The sequence below is a fragment of the Ursus arctos genome, unplaced genomic scaffold, assembly GCF_023065955.2.
Source record: "Ursus arctos isolate Adak ecotype North America unplaced genomic scaffold, UrsArc2.0 scaffold_8, whole genome shotgun sequence".
NCBI lineage: Eukaryota > Metazoa > Chordata > Mammalia > Carnivora > Ursidae > Ursus > Ursus arctos.
This window is the reverse complement of record NW_026623100.1, coordinates 36,334,167-36,354,455: the sequence shown is the minus strand read 5'-3', so window position 1 is coordinate 36,354,455 and position 20,289 is coordinate 36,334,167. Positions and strand designations below refer to the sequence as shown.

Below are 20,289 nucleotides of genomic sequence, written 5' to 3'. Positions count from 1 at the left end.
CATCTGAAAAGGGCCACCAGTAAAGGGCCACAGCATCCGCCACCTCCCTAGAACTTCAGTGGGTGGGCTCGGAGGGGCTTTCTGGAAAGCGCTCACGAGAAAATAAATCAGCTTTAAACACTGCCACCCAGAGAGTGCCCAGGAAACACGGGGGCAGCGAGCACATGGGGCTGTCCTCTCACAGGGGCTCCCCTAGTCCTAGCCAGGCACAATCCAGAAGCTTGGTGGCTAGCTGGGGGCTGGTGGGAGACGTTAGACAGGAAAGGGAGAGAGGCAGAGCCCCCTCATTCCCTTCACACACACATCCCCACGCCGCATGCAGCCACACTCAAAGCGGACCCAGCTGGGAAAGGGGGTGACTGTCCTAAATAGAGCCTGTCAGGTTCGTGATTACCCACGAGCGGGCATTCTGCTTAGCACCTTGAGACTGGGTTTAGGACAAAGCAGACTGTCTAAAAGTAAGCAGAAAAGTCACCTGCCTGCCACAGTTTCCACTCAAGAAATGGGGGAGGTAACCCCCACTGAAGAAATGTCGACAGGATACAGGCAGACGAAAACGAAGGTGTGTTCTCATTACGTTCCCTGAGCTGGGCTTGCTCAGCACACGAGTTATACAAAGAAAGGGTTTCTGCACTCACTTCCCCACCTTGCTCTGGGCCCTGACACACCCCCGCCCCACTGTGGAAAGGGCCCAGTCTGCTGCCGGGTTACCAGGAGCCACCAGAGCTCACCAGAGAGCTCCTCCCCACCTTCTTCCCTGCAGCCCTTCCCTCTCATTCCAGCTTGTCAGGGGCTCACCACTGGCAGGACAGCAGACAATTCTCCAGGCTGACCGGCTCCTTGCCGCAGGCCCGAGTGCCCACAAGGAACTCTCCAGACACTGGTTTACGCATTCAAGGGGTCACTTGACAATATCAAAACAACACACCTTCTCCCACCAGGGCTAGAGAAACAGCCACCAACTTCCCTCTGTGATTCTCCTCCCTCCAGCCTAAATAAGCTCGCATCCAGGCAGCAACAGTCCAGGACGCCTGGGAGCCACGTCCACACAAGGGGTCCTGATTCTTCCTTCCCCTGTTCTGGATTTCAAGAACATTTTACTCTCTTCCTCTGTCTACCCGCGAGAGACGAACACGCAACAACGAAAGACGACAACGACTAAGCACAACATGGGATCCTGGCTGAGATCCTGGAACAGGAAAAAGACATCAGTGGGAAAAGGGGCCAAATCCTAAAAAAGTCTAGAGCGCAGGAAATAGAGTGCACTATCGACTTTTTAGTTTTGACAAAATGAACCACGGGTAGGTAAGAGGGAAATGGAGTGTGAAGGACATTTGGAAATCGTGTTTTCTTTGCAGCTGTTCTATAAATCTAAAATTATTCTAAAGTAAATCTAAAAAAAAATAAATAATAATTAGCAAATGCAGGCTCTGAGTTTCCATTTAGATTTCTGCTCTTTGAGGTAATTGTTTATGAGATTAAGTAGGAGCTTTGGCCCGGACTTCAGCCTTCAGCACGCCATGAAAAGCGAGGGGAGCTTACACCCCCACAGGCATGCACGATTAGGGACTACAGCTTTGCCTCAGGACCCGGCCACTTCCTAGTGGCAGCCACACCTCCCCGCCCCAGGCTGGGGGTTATCCAGATTGGCACCCCCACCCCCCAGAACCAAGCTGTCCCCAGCTTACTTTCCAAACACAGGCTCCAGGGTACAGGGAATGTAGTTATCCTGGTCACTCACTGATTTCTTCCCTATGGAGATCTTGATGTAAGGATCACACTGAAGGAAGAGACAGGAAGGCGTAAGCGAATTCACTTTCCCAACACATCTCTGAGGCTTCTTCGGTCCTCTGCCCCCCCCCCCCGCCCGCCATGGGGCTAGGAGGCCAGCCATCAAGAAGCTGCCAGGGTGCCATGGTTGCCATGGTGCCAGGCCACAGGCCCCATCCTGCACACCGCCACACCAGCTGGCCCTGACACAGACTTCTAGTCACGGTCCAGCAGTGGGAATGGGGTACCTGAGTCCTCCATACTCCCAAAGCACTGCCCCATCAGAAGGTGGGTGAGGGCAAGGCTCACATCCTCAGAAACACTACAGCGTGTATTATATATGTGACTGAGGCAGCTATGGTTGTGCCTGTGACCTCTGCTTCAGCAGACCGAAGGGAGAGAGATGGCCAGACTTTGGCAGCCCAACCAAGGCCTCCAGGAGCAGCTAGGACCAGGGTGCTCAGGGTCAGTCATGGCATAAAGAAATCTTGAAGTATATGATGGACCACTGGCCACACCACATCTTGGAGGCCATCACGGTGCCTGGGCTGGGGATGGCTCTATCCTGTCCTTTGACTTCCAGCAGGGCAAGGCCAGCTATGACTTCTCACCCTGAAAGGCAGGGCTCCAGGGATAGGACAGCAGACCTCCACCCACAGCCTCAAGGACACATGCTGTGACTGCACCCATCTCAGGCAATGAGAGAGGACCCAGCCCCGTACCTCTGAACTCCAGTCAAACCCGCTTGTCCCTCTTCCTTTCCCTTTCTCTCTTTCCAAGTTTTCTCTGCCCCTCCCCGGCCATCTCCTCAGAGCTCCAGACTCCTGCCTTCTGGCAAGATCCCCGTGTGCCTCAGAGCCAAGCCCAGTGTCAGGTGATACGGTACTTGCCTCGGGCACAAAACTTGAGCAAGTGCCCCAGAAACCCAAACCTGAAGCCCGACAAAGTCCAACCCCGGCCTACACCTTCCATGTCGCTTCCTCTTGCGCCTCATCCTCATGCCCAACATTCCTCTCACAAACTCTTGTCAAGTTTTTTGGCCCACCTTAAAATACTATTTTCTTCTCCCTCCTAGCCTACCAGAACTCCATCCATCCTTAGGAATCCTAGACCTTCCGCAAAGCCTTCCTCACGATTGCCAAGTCTTGCACTGCCCGGCCTTCTCTGACCTCCTAGAGCACTTGGCCCCTGACCGAACTGCATTCAGTCGCCTCTCTCAGTGCTGTGTGTGTTTGGCTGGTTTCCAAGGCATACTGTGAACTCCCTGTGGGAGAGCTCTGTCCACATCCTGCAGCCCATTTGTGCCCCAGCCTGCTGTTCTGGGAGAGCTGAGAGCTCCAGGAATGTTACCTTCCCATTGGGGTCCTTGGGCTGCAGGCCAAATGCTCGGATGATATAGATGCGGACCAGGCACTCCTGAGGCCCCTGGGCAGCCAGCTGGTGGAACTGTCTCGGGGGCATGGGGACGGCTGGGTCTTCCGGGAGGGGGTAGATTTTGAAGAGGCCCTGAAAAGAATGAGGGGCCAACTCATTCATCACCATCATCACCAACACCACCACCATCATGACCATTACCGTCATCTCAGCCAGAGTCATCACACCTGAGACCACCAAGCCCACCGCCATCTCTATTCACCACATCAGATTCTTCATCAATGGCGCTCCCACATGTGCCAACGTCAACACCATGGTCATTACTGTAGTTACTACAGTAGCCCTGCTCCTGCCCCCTTCACTTATTGCTGCCACTTCACAGTCTCAGGCCTCCTGGGTAGGGACAGGTCCTCAAGGACGTACCTTAAACTCCCCAATAACAGATGGGTCCTCCGTCTCCTCCTGAGTCTTGCCCCGGTAGAGCTTGAAGGTGTTACAAAAGTCAGACAGGCCCCCAAAGGCCTCCACGTTCTCCAGTTGTGTGTCATAGACCTGCCACACGCGGGGACGAGAGAAGATGACAAGGGAAAGAGAAAGAAGAGGGCCAGCCACAGAAGAGGAAACAGGACAGTGTCCAAGTGAAGATGGACGAGCAGACACAGAGAAGAAATGGAGGGGAAAGGCCGTGTGCAAATTAGAAGAGCAAAGGCAGGTAGCAGGGGAAGGGGAAGAGGTAGGGGAGAGCGGCCAAGAACAGAGAGGACAGAGGAGGAAAGGCCACAGGCAGAGATGAAAAGGACGCAAAGAGCGGAGAGGAAAGGGAGAGGAGGAGGGTGGGGAACAAGAGGGACAGGAGAGGGGGAAGAGGGGAAGACGTGCATTCAACACCATTAGAGAACAGTTTTCTGGTGAATGCAACGTTCTAGGTATCTAGGAGTCATCGTGTACAAGGCTGGTGTATATTTTTAGGGAATAAAATCAAACAAACAAATGAAAAGTTAACTGACATTTGATTTGAAGATTGAGACAGAACTCTGGAAAATGTATAGGTCCACATTTCAAGCCACAAATGCTCGCTGTCCAGGACGCCCAGGGGGCAGAAGTACCAGACACCAGAGGGCCACGGGCGCCTTCTGAGCTCTACTTTAAATTCGCACACTCAGTGTATCCATCCCAGTCCTCTCAAACAGCCACTGACTTCTCTTTGTTAGAGGCGTGCTTTGGAATTGTTCAGGCTTAAATGAAGCGGCAGTTTTCTACTATAGGTGGTAAAATGTACCTAATAGTGATATTAAAAACTTAATATACGCGCTAAGTTGATTACACCCGAAACTGACAGCCAAAACGAGCCAGGTAGGTTCCCTTCTCACACTAAGTGCTATTCCTCATTTAGGCCTAGCCCAAGTTCTGTCCCCTCCAAGAAATACTTACTGATGCAAGTGAGGCAGGCTCATTAGGACAAATTAGAAAATACGAGTAAATATCAGGAAAACGTTATTATTGCCTTGCATTTTGGTTCTCAAAAATAACAACTAGGTATTTGGTTAATGTTTGGTAGGTGCCACTTTGAGTATGTTCTTGGTCTGTTCCTTCATTTGTAAGTCCTACCATTGCCTCTGTTCCAGTTCCTTATTTTTGCTTTTATTTTTATTATTTTGTTCTTCCTACTGCCTTAAGGTGTTTTTTTTCATTCTTTGTAACTTCTTCAGCTGAAGCTTTATTTCCTTTGCTCCCTCTATTCTGATAAGGACAGTGCTTGTTGCTATGAAACTGTCTCTGCTTACTACCGCCCTGGCATGGTTTTGATTGTAATGTCATCATATTCATCTTCTTGGCATGCCACAATTACAGTTTTATTTTTATTCTTTGATCCAAGAGCTGGATGCTTGTTTTTCATTCTTTCGCTTTAATTAAGATAAGCTTTTAAGGCTATACACCTTCCTCTGAATGCTGCTTTAGCTGTAACTAGCAAGTTCTAATATGTAGCGTTTTATCCTTGTTCCCCAGATATTCTGCAATTGGTGTTTTTTCTTTTGCCAACAACTGCAAAAAGAGAGGTTTGTTGTTCTTTGTTTTTTTAATTGTCTAGATAGGAGAGAACTTTGGGGCTTTTGATCTTGTTATTAAGTTCTCATTTTATGGCATTCTAATCAAAAAACATCATCGGTGGTAGGCCACTTTTGGAATTGTATTAAAGTTCTCTTCAGGGCCTGTTACGTGGTCCATCTCTGGAACTGTGCCAAAGGTTGTAGCCTCTGTTTTCAGGCTCCAGGTTTCAGTCAGGTGAATAACTATGCTGCTTTTCTCTATCCTCTTACGTTTGTGTTCCCTTGACCCTGACATGAACTGAGAGGAGAGAAAAATAATCTGCCCCTACCTACTATTTCTTTCCTGTATCTCCGGTAATTTCTGTTTTGTGAATACTGATGTTGTATTATTCAGCATACAGATATTCTCATAACTGTCACCTCCTGGAATTGCACGGTTTAACATTCTAAAGTGTCGTTCTTTGTGTCATTTAAATAATTTGGGGGACCTGAACCCACTCTCATCTAATAAGAACATGGTGAGTTCTGCTTTCTTTTCATTTGCATTTGCCAGGTACACATTTTCACGATCTTTCATTTTCAGCCTTCATGAATCTCTTTATTTTGGAGTTAGATTTTGCTCTGAGATCTGATTTAAGTTTTTTAATTAATAAGTGATTGATATGACATGCATTGCTATGCAGATACGTTTGGTCTGGGTTCACATTTATATTATATATTTACGTAGTCATATAATATGTTTATGTTACGTTTTCCAATTTCATCGATTTTTTTTACATCTTTGCCTGCGTGGTCTGTTTTCTGTGTGTGTGTGCGTGTGCGTGTGTGTGTGTTTCTGATGAGCTAAGCTCATAGTCTAACATTATTATAAATTTACATATGCAAGTAATTCTCTAAGTCCTATATGTCTTTAGGGGCAGTATTTATGAGTTCCCTACTATAGCAATGATAAAATGATGGAATTTTATCTCCTTCCCACTCCCTCTCCCTCATTCAGTTTTAGACAGCATTGTCTTCCTTAATATTTACTCTCTACTATTCACTTATAATTTGCTTATACTCCTCTTCTTTGATTTGCCAATTTTAAATACTGTCAACTCTATCTATTCCATAATATGGCAATCCATGTCCTTACTCTGTATCCCATCATCTTTCCTCCTTCTGTGCCTAATGTTTTAAAAGATTTTATTTATTTATTTGAGAGAGAGAGAGAGCACAGCTCGAGTGGGGGTGGGGGGCAGAGGGAAAGGGAGAAGCAGCCTCCTCACTGAGCAGGGAGCCTGACATGGGGCTCGATCCCAGAACCCTGGGATCATGACCTGAGCTGAAGGCAGACACTTAACTGACTAAGCCACCCAGGTGCCCCCGTGCCTAACTTTGCCAGTTTTGTCACTTGCACATTTTCACTGTATATATGTATATTCTGTCCTGTTACCCTAATCCTTCCATTTGTTTGCATTGGAGGTCTAAGGTATGATATGACCACAACCAGTCCCTGCGTTCTGGCTTTGCCCGTTATCTCCCAATTGTCTAAGTTCATTCCCTAAATGTTCCTCAAGATGGGGACATGGGACCCATATCCCCAGTTCTGGAAATATGCACCCTGTGTGTCCGCAGCTCTCATGCCTGAAGGGCAGCTGGGCTGAGTAGAAATCCTGGGCCACCTGTTCTCTCCTTGATGATCTTACACATGGCACTTTACTGTCTTTGGGTATGAAATGTGGTTGTGGAGGAACCGAAGCTGCCTTGCCTTATTTCCTATTTTAAATGACTTAATGTTTTGGGGGAGAAGAAAGTATGACTACCACAAAAATTCTTTAGCTCTAAAGTCCAATAACATACACTAGGCTATGTCTCAGGGTTGACCAATCTGGTTGATTTTTCCTGACACCCAGTGGACCTTGTAGTATGTATATTCAGATATCCTTCCATTCCAGTGACATTCCATTAAACTCTTCAATGTCTTATTAGTTTTATCTCATCGTTTTGGTTGGCTTCCTCAGACACTCCAATTATGCAAGTGTTGGATCTCCTCTCCTTGACTCCCAGATCTGTCGTTTTCTCCGTATTGTTTTATACCTCTGTATTGTTTTTTATTTCCACATCATTTTGCTTACTTTCATCATTTCTGACCTCTGCCCCTTCCTGTGTTTGTCAAAGTGGCCATTCTGCCCTGCCCTCCTTCCAATTTCATGTGTTCTTCTCCTTTCCTGAATCCTACCAGATCACAGTTCATCTCCTCTCATCTCATCATCCCTTGAGTTCTTTCATTTCTGCCTTGATTCCGACCATCCCACCTCTGAAAAGTTCACAGCAAAGTATTTCATCTCATCTGCTCCTTGGCAAAATTTTTCTGTGGTGGGTATATATCCTCTTCTTTTGGCTAAGTTTTGATTTATATTTTCTTTTTTTCCATGGTATTTTTGAATTAATGCCCTGATAGTTCTTTTCTGATTACTTGTCACTAAATGGCGTTGGAGTCTCCTAGCCCAGTTACTTCCTTCGTTCCAACCACAGAGACAGACTGCTTCCTGCAAATATGGCTCATCTATGGGATTCTTGTGTAGCTCCACCTTCTCCACTTCCCTGAACTGGACCAGGTCCGAGAAGCATTTGTCGCCAGCCTGAACCTGACTCCATTGTTGTGAACAAGCTGGATCACTTCTAGATTTTATGGTGAAACCTCAACTTCAGGAACTTTTTTTTTTCACTACTTATTATGAAAGTTTTCAAGCACACACAAAAGTAAAGGTAATAGATAATAAGCACCCCCGAGCCCATAACCTGTCTTCAATAATTCTCCACATTCTTCTATTAGGAAGGATGGGGTTTTCTGAGATCTGCTACCACTATGACCTTTCACCATTTTCTCTTCATTTACTGCCGAGTGGCTTCTACCCAATCCTGGTTGCCTTTGGACAGCCCTTACATGTATTTTGGAGTCTGCGGGTTTTATTTGTTTCCAACTTTTACTGAAAATGGAGTTTGTGGGTTTGAATGATTTCCAGAAGAAAGGGGGAAAAATGCTGACTTATGCAGCCATGTTCATACTGGAAGTCTCAATAAAATACTTTTTAAATTTCCAAGTGGTTGGTCTTTTTGTTTAAACTTTTGTTATTAATTTCTCATTTTATTGCATTTTAATCTGTCTTGTATGATTTCTGCTTTTGGTAATTTATTGCTAAACTAATATGTGATCAAATTTGGTAAATATTCTCTGAGCATTAGGAAAAAATGTATTCTCTATTTTCTTTATTATTTTTACTCTATTTTAAAGCTACATTTGATGTAGCTTAAAAAATATTTTACCTTGTTATTCAGACCTCTTATTTCCTCATTTCTTTACTTTCTGCTTCATCTGCCTAGGAGAGAGGTGCATTAAAATCCCTACTGCAACTTTAATTTCTCTCATTCCTTGCTTTTATTTGTGTGAGGTATGAGTTTTCATCTTCCTACAATTTTTACTTTAAATATTTCTAAGCTTTATTGTCTTGTACAGGAATGTTTGGGCATTTTCTCATTGAGACATGTATCTTTTATTTTCATAAAAATCCCATTTTGTTTCCTTTGCTTTTTACTTTAAATTATATCTGTTTCTCTTTTATTGGCACTTACCTTATTTTGTGTGCCAAAATATTTATTTTGTAGATATTCTAAGTTGTACTGTTTTAGACCTACCTCTTAAGGACAGTCTAATGACTTCTGAATTTTATATAGTCTGAGAGTCCTTATCACTTAATAGAGAAGCTTAATATATTTTCATTTATTAGGGAAATAAATATGTATTATTCTTTTTCTGTTGTGTTTTTCTATGATTTCTGTTTTTTTATGCTTTCTTGTTTGTATCTTTTGTTTTTCTATCTTTTGCTACTGACACTGTGAGTTGTATATTTCCCTCCGGCTAGTAATTTCCAAAATATGTTTTTTTTTCTCTACCCATTGTGTTCTCCATTCTCTCCATAATGCTACAGGCTATTTTGCAAAAACTCATGGTGGTGGTGGTGGTTTTCTTCTATTTACTTATCCTTAAAGGACCAGTGTTCCTTCCAGGTCTGGTTTTTTCCCCCAGAAACAGGTTGAACGTGTTTTGTTTTGGACGGACCATGTTCACTTGGACACTGTCAGAGATCTCCTCGGAGAGGTCAGGCTGGAGGGCAGGATGCCAGTTCCGTGTCCGGCATCTGAGGGAGCAGCAAGGGGGGCCAGGGCCATGGGCCACGCTGGCAGGAGTCCTCGTTCTTGGTTTCTCTCATTTTCTGGCAAGGCCACAGTACCACATGCCAGACCTAATGTGTCGGACCTTCTTCCTGGTACACAAATAGTTCAGTCTCTTTGCCCAACCTCACACACCCAACTGCAAGTCAACGAAGAACTTGCTGCCTGAGGAGGCCTGTGCCTTTGGAACCACTGCTTGCCTGCTCTCTGCACATCCAGGCCTCCAGACACAGCTCACCCAGAGGCCCCCAGTGCATCAGCGACAACTCTAGCCACCTTTAGAATCACCCCCCAGAGTGGCCACCCAAGGCTTTCAGCCAGCAGAATGACCTGAAAGCCCAGACCACCCACCACTCCAACTGGCCTCAAATCCCATTCAGCCGGTCCCCTTTGGGGTGCTCCTTGGGTCCCTCCCCTGTGTCTAACAGCCTTTGCACACCTTCCCTAAGCAGGCTTGCCAGATAAAGCAAAGCAAAATACAGGACACTCAGTCAAATTTGAATTTCAAATAAATAACAAATAATCTCGTTAGGTAAGTATGTCTCATGCACTATCTGAGGCCTAAGACATACTTATCTAACGATTATATAAGATACTTATACTAAAATAGTATTCCTTGTTTATCTGCAATTCAAGTGTAACTGAGCGTCCTGAATGTATTTGGCAACCCTCTCCAGGACCCTCTACAACTCCTTTGGGGTGTAACTTTGAGTCACCTCTGGTTATCTTTTTTAAAAACAGTCTACTTTTAAAAAGCATAATTGTATTTGTGGAATTTCCTCAAAATACCAGAATTTGGCTGACTCATCCCTGGCTTTGTTTTTGTTTGTTTGGTTGGCTTGGGGGGGGGGTTCTTTTCTTTTCTTTTTTCACAGAAATGAAGTTTACCATATTTTTATATTTGCTAGGCAATTTCTATCCCAATCACAGGGGTGGACGAATCAGAGCCTTATTCTCAAACTGACTTTCCTTTTTATTTTAACCCAAATTTTTTATTATAGAAAAGTTCAGATAACTGTAAAAGAAACAGAATAGTATAACAAATCCCTAAGTACCCATCTCCAAGCTTTAATAATTCTCAGTATTTTGCAATTTTCATACTTTTTAATATTTTGAAAATCTATCAGAGGGTCACTCACATCATCTATCTTCCCATTTATTTTTCTTTCCTTTCTTTCTTTTCCTTTTCTCTTTCTTTCTTTCTCTCTCTCTCTCTTTAAGCATTTTAAAACAAATCCCAGGCCAGGCATGATTTCACCCATAAATACTTCAGTATTTTTCAACATTCCTCCAAAACTACTTTCTTGGTTACCCCAGCCCATACTGACTTCTTGCTCTAAATCAGTGGGTGACCTTTCTCACCTCAATTAGCTCCTCAGCCCTCCTCAGCCCTCAGGCACCGAATGAGGACATACACACATATATTCAAAGGAGGTGACATATGTGTACATGTTTTGTCTTCCTGTGGCACCCCCGCTGTCCTTCGTGTGTGCCCAGGGCTGTTAGACTGAAGAGCACACTGTGGAAAGGCCTCACCTTTAGAGTGTCAAAGCCCTTCTCCAAGTACGAGCCGCACTTCTCCCTCTCCCCTGTGGAGGCAAAGAATTTGCTCCACCAGTCGATGAACTCCTCCTCCTGAGTGGGTAGAAAGAAAGAGATCACTTCAGAAACAGAACTTGCTAAGCAAGGCCCTTCTGGACCAGGCACCTAGCAAGGCCAATGGGCCAGCATGGACTTCGAAGCACTCATGTTAGGTGAGCTCAGGGGAGCAGACAGCTGGAACTCTTCACCACTCCAGGGGCAGACTGTGCAGACCAGACCAGAAGAAAGGTCTGAACACCCGCTCGAGCAAGAGAGGCAGAGGCTCTGGTCCTGGCTCTGCCCCCCCCCCCCCCCCCCCCCCCGTTCACTGTGTGATGCTGTTAAGCTCTCGGGCCTCCCTTCTTTCTGTAATGTGGACATGATCATTGGCATCTCCCTGCATTCCAGGGCCACACCAAGGCTGAGATCAGAAGGAACATACGGTAGCTCTTTGGGGGAAATGAGTTACTTATGAGTACAAAGCAGTAGACACAGGAAAACTCAGACCCCGAAGAGCTATCCTGCCTCCCTAACCCCAGAAAAAGAAAAAGCATCAGAAATCAGAACTTGGCCTTCCCAAGGTCAAATCAGAGTCCCTGAAAATCAACAAATGGTTACAAAGTGCCCATTATTCAAAAGACACAATGCTAAATGGGGGAAATCAGGTGAATAGAAGATTGTGATAACACACTCTCTGCCCCGCCCTTCCTCCACTTACTCGTATCTGTAGGAGAAGACACCCTACACATAGTGTGTCTACAGGCCCTCTTACTCTTGTTTCTAGACTGCTCCTCCAGCTCTGTCCTGTCTAGGTGTGGGGGTCCTGTCACCCAGAGAGTCAGCAAGCTTCTTGAAGGCGGGATGGTCACTCTGCCTCAGGTCTCCCTCCAAACCCTCCCTGGAGCTGGGCACTCAGTCTATGCCTGTCGATACCATGAAAACTCACCCAGTTAGTGGGAAGGGCCAAGGACGAGGCGTCAGAAAAGCTGATCAAGAACTTGCTTTTCCTCCTCTGTATGAGGGGGTATGCTAGGAGATCTCCCAAAAATCTTCTTTGATACTACAAAATCAACTGCATGTCTATCACTGAGTTTCTGGAAATACCGGTGGCTCTCTCTAAACTAATGTTCAGTCCTTTGAGTTCTGGCTTATTAAGGGTGAGAACCAGCTGGAACCAGGCCCAGGGTACCTGGACAGGCACAGTGGGGAGAGGGTGGGATGAGGTCCTCAGAGTCTCCACCCATCCTGGTAGGTGGCCCTGACACCCACTGTGTGGCCAGAATGGGATCCCCGGACACACAGCACACAGAGCATGGCTAACAGAGAAAGGCGGAGTCTACAGACACTCATTGTCAGACCAACTTACCAGGAGGGTCTTCTGCAGCCAGAGGAGAGGAAAAGCCATTCAGATGGGTTAAGATACAGTGTAGCAGAGCTTTCTGACATGAACTACTCTAGAAAAAGCCAGCATAGAGCAAGGCCGACCCTACCCCTACTATTTTAAGATCCATTTAAAGAAAAAGACACCATGGGTGAATAAACATATGCAGGCATATATATCAAATGCATAACACAGAGAAATATATTTACACAGATGTGCCCAAGAGAGATGTTTATACTGCAACACACATATACCCCATGAAAGTACACACACTAACACGCAGGCGTATATGTGCACGCAGATAGAAACGGCTAGACTGGAAGCCAGGTTAGCTAATCCCTCCTAAGTCCTTCTTCTCTTCCCAGCCCAGATACTTAAAGGTTTGAGTTTATGATTCAGGCTCAGAGTCAGGTACGAACGGGCAACCAACCAGCATGTTCTGTCCAAAGAAAGAACAGAAGCACACTAGTTGTGGGAGAGTTGTTACACTTCCCACAAACTTGGAAAACCAAGTAAATTAAAAGGGAAAAAGAAGTATGAAGACAGAGAATCTGGACAATACCATACCACTAACAATGTCAACGAGGTAGACAAACATGTGATCTAACGACAGAAAATATACCTTCTTCTCCAGCACCATCGGAGCACTTCGAAAAAATTAAAAGCCACAAGCACATCTCAATAAAGTCTGAGATAAACCCGTATCAGTCACATTCTCTGACCATAATGCAATAAAACTAGAAACTAATGAGAAATTTAAGAATTAAAAATCTCAACCTTTTAGAAATTTAAAGGCTCACTTTTAAAATCTTCCTAGGTAAAAGAGAAACCCAAGCTAAAATCATAGATACTTAGCTAATACCAACAGTGAGATGGCTCTGCCCCCAGATTTGTGGGTTAGAGGAAATTCGTCCTCAAAGAAAAAAATCAGTCTTAAGTGATCTCGCTTGTATACAAAAAGAATGAAAATAAATAATCTGATAGCTCAAGAAATTACAAAATGAAAAATAGGAAGACCAAAATTTGACAATGATAAGTAGAAATTAATATATTAGTAAGGAGAAAAGTATTATAAATGCTAATTAAATCTCAGCGCAAACTTTCAAAAGACCAATAAAATAAACATTTATCAAATCTAATGTCTAGAAGCAGATACACCATCAGGAATGAGAAAGATCAAATAGAAAGATATTAGGGAGAGAATGAAAATATTAAGAGATATATTACTACCACCAAATCAGTGACAAAACGGAAAATGTAGATGAAGCGGGAAATCTTCTAAAAGAGTACAAATTCCCCAAATTGATTCAAAAGTAATAGAAAACATGAAGAGATCAGTAACCCTGAAAGTGAAAGAGCTCTCGAAGAAGTACCTCCAGGACAGACATCAGTCAAGATGGTTCCTTTGGAACAAAGTTCTATCAGTCTTTCAAAGAATACATCATTCTTTATTACACACACACACACACACACACACACACACACACACGTAACACAGATTAATCTCATTCCTGAATAGAGACATTAAGATACTAATCGATTACAGTAGTAGAACTGCCATGGTCCCACTGGATTATTCCAGAATGAAGGAGTGGCTCACCATCACTGATTAAGAGGAGAAAACCCACATAATCATCTATAACAGAAATTTCCAAACTATTGCTCACTGGCAGGGCACCTGCTTTTGTAATTTAAATACTGTCTGTAGCGGCTTTTCAGCTACAACAGCAGAGTTGAGTAGTCAAGACAGAGACCTTAAGTCCCCCAAATCTAATATATTTACTCTCTGCCCCCCCTTTTAAAAAGATTTATTTACTTATTTATTTGAGGGTCGGGGGGACACCAGGGCTCTAGCTTATGACCCTGAGATCACAACCTGAGCCAAAACCAAGAGTCGGATGCTTAACCAACTGTGCCACCAGGCACCGCTACTCTCTGGCCCTTTAAGAAAAAGGTTGCTATCCCTGCTCTGTACCAGGCAAATAAGAAAGGGGGAGAGAGGAACAATAAAACGTTCTAGTTATTTCTAAATGAAACTCTCAGTTCATTCACTCCCATTCACCCACTCTCATTCAATTAAGAATAAAAGGAAGCTTTCTTAGCATTATAAAGAATATTTTAAAGTAATGGGCAATGTTGTGCTTCATAGTACCAGAAATTCTCCCTTCTGGGCTTTTGTACATAGGGCTGTCTCTGCCAATAATTTTCATGTGCTGTGGATATAAAAAGGCAATAAATCAGGGTGGTTGGGAGCCAGGACTTGGGAGCCAGACTAACAGAGTTCAAATCCTGCCACTCCTAGCTGTGTGACCTTGGATAACTACTGAACCTCTCTGTGCCTTAATAATCTGTAAAATGAACAAATAATAGTACCAATTTGATAGAGTTATGGTAAAGAATAAATGAGTCAACAGGTATAAAAAGCTTAGAACAGTGCCCAGCACATAAGTGTCATGCCAGTATTTACTGCTATCACTGATCACGGTATCGTTTCTTTGGTGTGGACCAGGTTAGCTTCTTGGCCAAGGGCTGACTCTTTCACAAACTGCCAGTGGGAGCATAGCTGGCCATAGTGTTTTCCAGAAGGCAATTTGGCTGCATGTTTCCTCAGCCTTAAAAGTATACATACACTTTGCCCTATCAACCTGTCCTAGAAATCTATCCAAAGAAAGCAATTGTAGATGTGCATAAAGATTTAACTTCATTTATAATAGTGAAAAATTGGAAACAACTTAAGTATCCAACAATAATGAACTATTTGTGTAAACTCAACCTCCACATGGTTAAGGGTTAAGCAACATAAAAAATGATGCTATTGAAACAGATTTATTGACACAGAAAGCCATTCACAACGGAGGAGATTAACAAAAGGTTAATAAATGAACAACGTGATTTCATTTTAGTAAAAGGACCAAACCCCAAATGTTCATCGCAATTACCTCCAAATGACAGCAAATGTTTTATTTATTCCTTTTATTTTTAGTGCATCACTCAAAAATTTTCTAATTTTTCACGATGTGCATGTATTCCTTACATAATTTTTTAAAATTAAAGATCTTTAAAATAAAGGACAGTAGCGGGACGCTTCAGAAAAAAACATCACCAAGAAAATGAGAAGGTAATTCACAGAACGGGAGAAAACGTTTACAAATGATATATCTGAGAAGGGATTTGTAACCAGAATATATGGAGAACTCGCACACCTCAATAATAAAAAGACAAACAACCCAACCCAAAAGGAGCAGTGCATTTTAACAGACATTCCCCTACAGAAGATCAGCAGATGGATAATAAGCACAGGAAAGGGGGCTCCTCATTAGCCAACAGGGAAACGCAAATCGAAGCCACTGTGAGAAAACACCGCACACCCACCAGGACGGCTATCATAAAAGGTCTGATGATAACGAGCGTTGGTGAAGACGTGGAGAAACTGGAACGTTACTGATGAGAGCCTACAAGGGTACAGTCACTCTGGAAAACAAGCTGGCAGCTCTTCAAAAGGTTCAACAGAGAGTTATCACATGACCCAGCAATTCTACTCCTAGTTCTATGACCAAGAGAAATGAAAACGTACAGCTACGCCGAAACTTGTGCAGGAATGTTCGGGGCAGCATCATTCATAACAGCCAAGACATAGAAGCCAAATGTCCATCAACTGACGAATGGATAAAGAAATTGAAGAATGGATAAAGAAAATGAATGGACAAAGAAAACCCACACCATGGCCTATTATTTGGCAATAAAAAGCAGTGAAGAATTGATGCACTCTACAACACGGATGAACCTTGGAGACACGAGCGGAGTGAAAGCAGGCAATCACAAAAGACCACAGAGGATATGATTCCATTTATATGCAATGTCTAGAATAGGCAGATCTGAGACCAAAAGTAGATGAGTGGTCGCCTAGGGCTGGGAGGGGTTGGGAGGAACCGGCAGGTGATTGCTCTTGGGTACAGGGTCTCTTTGGGGTGATAAAAACGTTCTAAAATTGATTATGGTGATGGCTGCACAACTCTGTTAATATACTAAGAAACACTGAATCGTACATTAAATAGAACTCGTATTATACAGATTATCTCGATAGAGCTGTTAAAATAAACAAGAACGCGTGATCGAATACAAGCTTATAACCTCTAAAACAAGAAAAGTAGGAATCCCAAGTATGTATTCTAAGGAAATAAGAGTTAATTTTTTTTTTTAAAGAACAATCACATGGTCACCAAAAAAGACCAGAATCTTAGCACATCCAGTTTTCCTCGAGAACCTCTCTCAGCTGTGATTTCCTCGTCCCTCAAAGTTCCAGGCAGAGTCCAGTGGCTGGTTCTCCCGAGCAGACACACACAGCTGGTGAGGAGCACAGGCGGTGGCCTTCCTAACTCCAGGTTACACCAGCTGGCCAGCCGCTCGGCGCCTCCTGTCCCCCCCTTCTTCCTGCATCCCACAGGCTAACCTCTTCTAATTCCCCTCTTGGCAGACATGATACGTGCAGCAGAATCGTAATCTGTGTATTAACTAGTTAATTTTTTGTCTCTACAATCCTCTGCTTACCCCTTTGAACTTCCCTGCTTCTACTCCCTTGCCCTCTCCGGAGACCGTCATACTTCCGGCCGAGCCAACCTGGGTTTAACTCCACTGTGCATCCTTCCCACACAACCAAACGTGGCCAGAGGCGAAGAGCAAACCAGTTACTGCTCTCACTCCGAGTTCACGTCACAGCCTCAAGTGGGTCCCAGTGCTGTCCATCTACCCCACCTCAATTTCCCAGGCCTGGGATTCTCCTGTCTCCTAACACCCCCATCCTATACTTTCTGCTTTCCCCTCAGACCTCCGCCATCTCCTCCCTCTGCTCCCTCTTGGCCGGTGACCCTGCTTCCTCCTTCTCTTGGGAAGCAGAAGCAATGAGAAGAGACCTTCCGCAAGCCCTCACTGGCACCTGCACCACACCCTGCCTTCCCTCCTGTCACCACATGTGCTTGAGCCAAGGCCAACCCTTGCACTCATGCCCTAGGTCCCATGCCCCTGGCCTACTCAAGGACACCACTCCATGATCCTCCTCACCCTCGCCCAGGCCATCCGACACCCATCTCTACTGGGTCACTCCGCCGGCATTCAAACATGTGACACTAGTTCTCTGTCATTTAAAGAAAACTCTCTTTCTCCTTCGTCTCCTAGCTCATTTCTTTCACCCCTTTACAGAAAAACTTCTAGAAAGAGTTAGCTACACTTGTGTCTAATTCTTGTTTTTCCATTGTCTCTGTTCAGCCAAAGCTTGTCAAGATCACCACTGGCTTCAACGATCCATCTAGCAGCAGTGTTTGATACGGTCAGTCACTCCTCTGTCCTTGAAATATCCCCCCTGCCTTGCAGAGGACCAGGGTAGTGTCCTCCCCCGTCACCAGCCAAGCCTTCCCCATCTCGGCTGATTCCTCCTGGTCACTCACCCTTTGGTCATCTGAGTGCCCCAGGGCTCTGTGCTCAGACCTCTTCTCCTCGCCATCCACTCTCGCTCCCTGGGCTTCCCCCTGAGACTTACATCTTCAATTGGCATCGATGCTGATGAATCCCATGCTCAGCTCTCTCCAGCCTGGATGACTCCTCTGAACTCCAGCCCCCCATTTCACATCTTCACATCTCCCACTGGACACCTAATAAGCATCTCAAATGTACCATGTCCGGAATCCAGCTCCTGACCATCCTCTGCCCACCTGCTCCTTCCAGTTTCCCTCGTGTAAGTAAATGGTAACGCTTTTCTTCCAGATGCTCAAGCCCCAAACCCTAGTCCCCTTTGAGTCCCCGCCTCATGTCCCATGTTCAGCCCGTCGGCAAATCCTGTTGGTGCCGCCTTCAGTACATACTCAGAACCAGACCACGTCTCCCAAATCACTACCCTCCTTGCTCCCCATCATCTGGAATATTGCGCCAACTGGCCTCCCAACTGGCCTCCCTGCTTTCAGCCCTGCCCAAAATCTATCCTCAACACCACAGCCCCACAGGATGGAACACACCAGCCCTCGGCGCAATCCCCCCAGTGATTTGCCAGCTCAACTCAGGAGAAAGTTGAAGTCTCTCAGGATGCGTCTCTCACCTCCCGGATCTCACGCCCTGTGTCTTTCCTCCTCATTCGTGCTCGCCCAGCCACAATGGCCTGCTTGGTCCTTGAGCACCTCTAGCACCCCCGTGCTCTTGCCAGGAGCTCTATTCCTCCCGTGGGTCACTTTTTCACCTCCTTCTAGTCTTGACTCAAACGCAATCTGCTTTACCCCCCTTTCTTCACCAGATTTTAAATCACGACCCCTCCCCCCAGCAAATCTTATTCCTGCTTCCTTGCTTTTTCTCCCTAGCAATTATCACCATCTGACATGCCATGGATTTTATTTAGGTGTTTGTTTACTGCGTCTCCTTCCCCATGAGGGCAGAGATCTCTATCTTTTTTAATACCCTATCCCCAGTACTTCGAACACTGTCTGGCACGTATCTGGAGTTCAGTAAGTATTCGATGAACATATAAATGCCTAAACAGCGGGGATGAAGGGGGATATTTGGCTTTTAAATTTCCAAAGGCAGATAACATTGCTATTTAAAAAATGGGTTTAAGAGGATGTTTTGTCCAGCCAGTTTTCCCACCCTCTCCAGAGGAGATGAAAATGTAGAGGGGGAAAGGAAGAAAGAACTAGAGATTTGTGATGGTTTCAATGAGGCACACCCACACCCTGGCCCCCAGGTTAGCTCCAAAGTTTATATGGAAGAGACCCCTCCACAGCCCTGGGGATGTGGTAAACAGCGGCCCCAAAGTTGCCAGAGGAATGGGGACATGAGACATTTGGCAGAGACAGCTGCATGGGTGTCATGAGAGAGCGAGCCGCGGAGCCGTCTACATTGCCTATAGACACCAGAGTGTCATGAAAGAGTGGCCAAATTGTACCGTGTTTCCCAGAAGGGTTTGAAAATTAGTCGATAGAGAGCCAGGGGACCTGAGAAGGTCTCGTGGCTGAGATAACAAGCTATTGTCTGTGTGGTCCATGGGCCCAGAAATCAGCAGGCCTACAGACACAGAGTAGACGCATACTGGGGACCACGGGTCTCTGCCTGTGGAGGTCATGACATTCTGGAAGCCCAGCCCAGAATTTAGCTGCCTCCCAGGGGAAGGACAAGGAGAAAAAGCCCAAAACTGACTCAGCTTAAGCCTGAACTACTGGAGGATACCAGGGCTTTTCTGCCATCAGGAAAAATGTGAGCTCAAAAAGGAGATTAAGTTGAATTACAGGAAAATAATGTTATGTTTTTAACACACTCATAGATGTGACTTGAAAATACCATTCCTGCTAGTTTACTAATTTGGCTTCTGATAGAGTTATTTGAAGCCCACTTTTTCCTTCTCTTCCTCAGGAAGTCCAAGAATAAGTTAGCACACCCAGAAGAATGAGCCCCACAGAAACAGGACAGCCCTTCCAGTCTTAACCCTGATGTGTCAAAGTCAGCCCCCCGCCCCTTTGATGTCAGTGGAATCCCATAATTCAAAACTCCAGAAGGGTAATGGTCATATGTTCTCAAATTCCAAGTGTGCTCTTGACCTCATTTTGCAACAGCCAAGCATCTAGTCTTGGAACGTGGCAAGGGGGAAAAACAAATGCAAAAGGCTTGATTGCTAAGTGTCATCTCGGGCTTCAGCAAGAAGTCTGGCCATTAAAGCTTTCTATCCCCATGCCCAAAGTTCAAGGCCCCTCGTTGTTCAGCCAGCCAAGCAAGTAAGTCTGATCAAGGCACGGCCTGGCAGCCTCTCCAATTTCAGCTAATAGCCAGCATTCAGTTCCTGAGCAACCAAAGCCACGTAACAAAGACATGCTTCTCTGGGCTTGATCCAGTGTAATGGGCACCCTAATCCCTCTGAAGACCCAAATCGGCACACCACACACTGAACAT

General features: G+C 45.2%; 1 protein-coding gene across 34 annotated transcripts in view; it reads right to left on the bottom strand.

Annotated features, from left to right (window-relative positions):
• Positions 1 to 20,289, bottom strand: part of DYSF (dysferlin) — a 209,874-nt gene that overhangs the window by 20,914 nt on the left and 168,671 nt on the right. For all 34 annotated transcript variants that reach the window (XM_044392323.3, XM_044392349.3, XM_026483173.4 and 31 more), the window contains 4 exons: positions 10,944 to 11,042; positions 3,568 to 3,696; positions 3,121 to 3,276; positions 1,689 to 1,780 (listed from right to left, as the gene is read on the bottom strand). In XM_044392323.3, the coding sequence (XP_044248258.2) occupies positions 1,689 to 1,780; positions 3,121 to 3,276; positions 3,568 to 3,696; positions 10,944 to 11,042 (476 nt within the window). The remainder of the gene's footprint in view (positions 1 to 1,688; positions 1,781 to 3,120; positions 3,277 to 3,567; positions 3,697 to 10,943; positions 11,043 to 20,289) is intronic.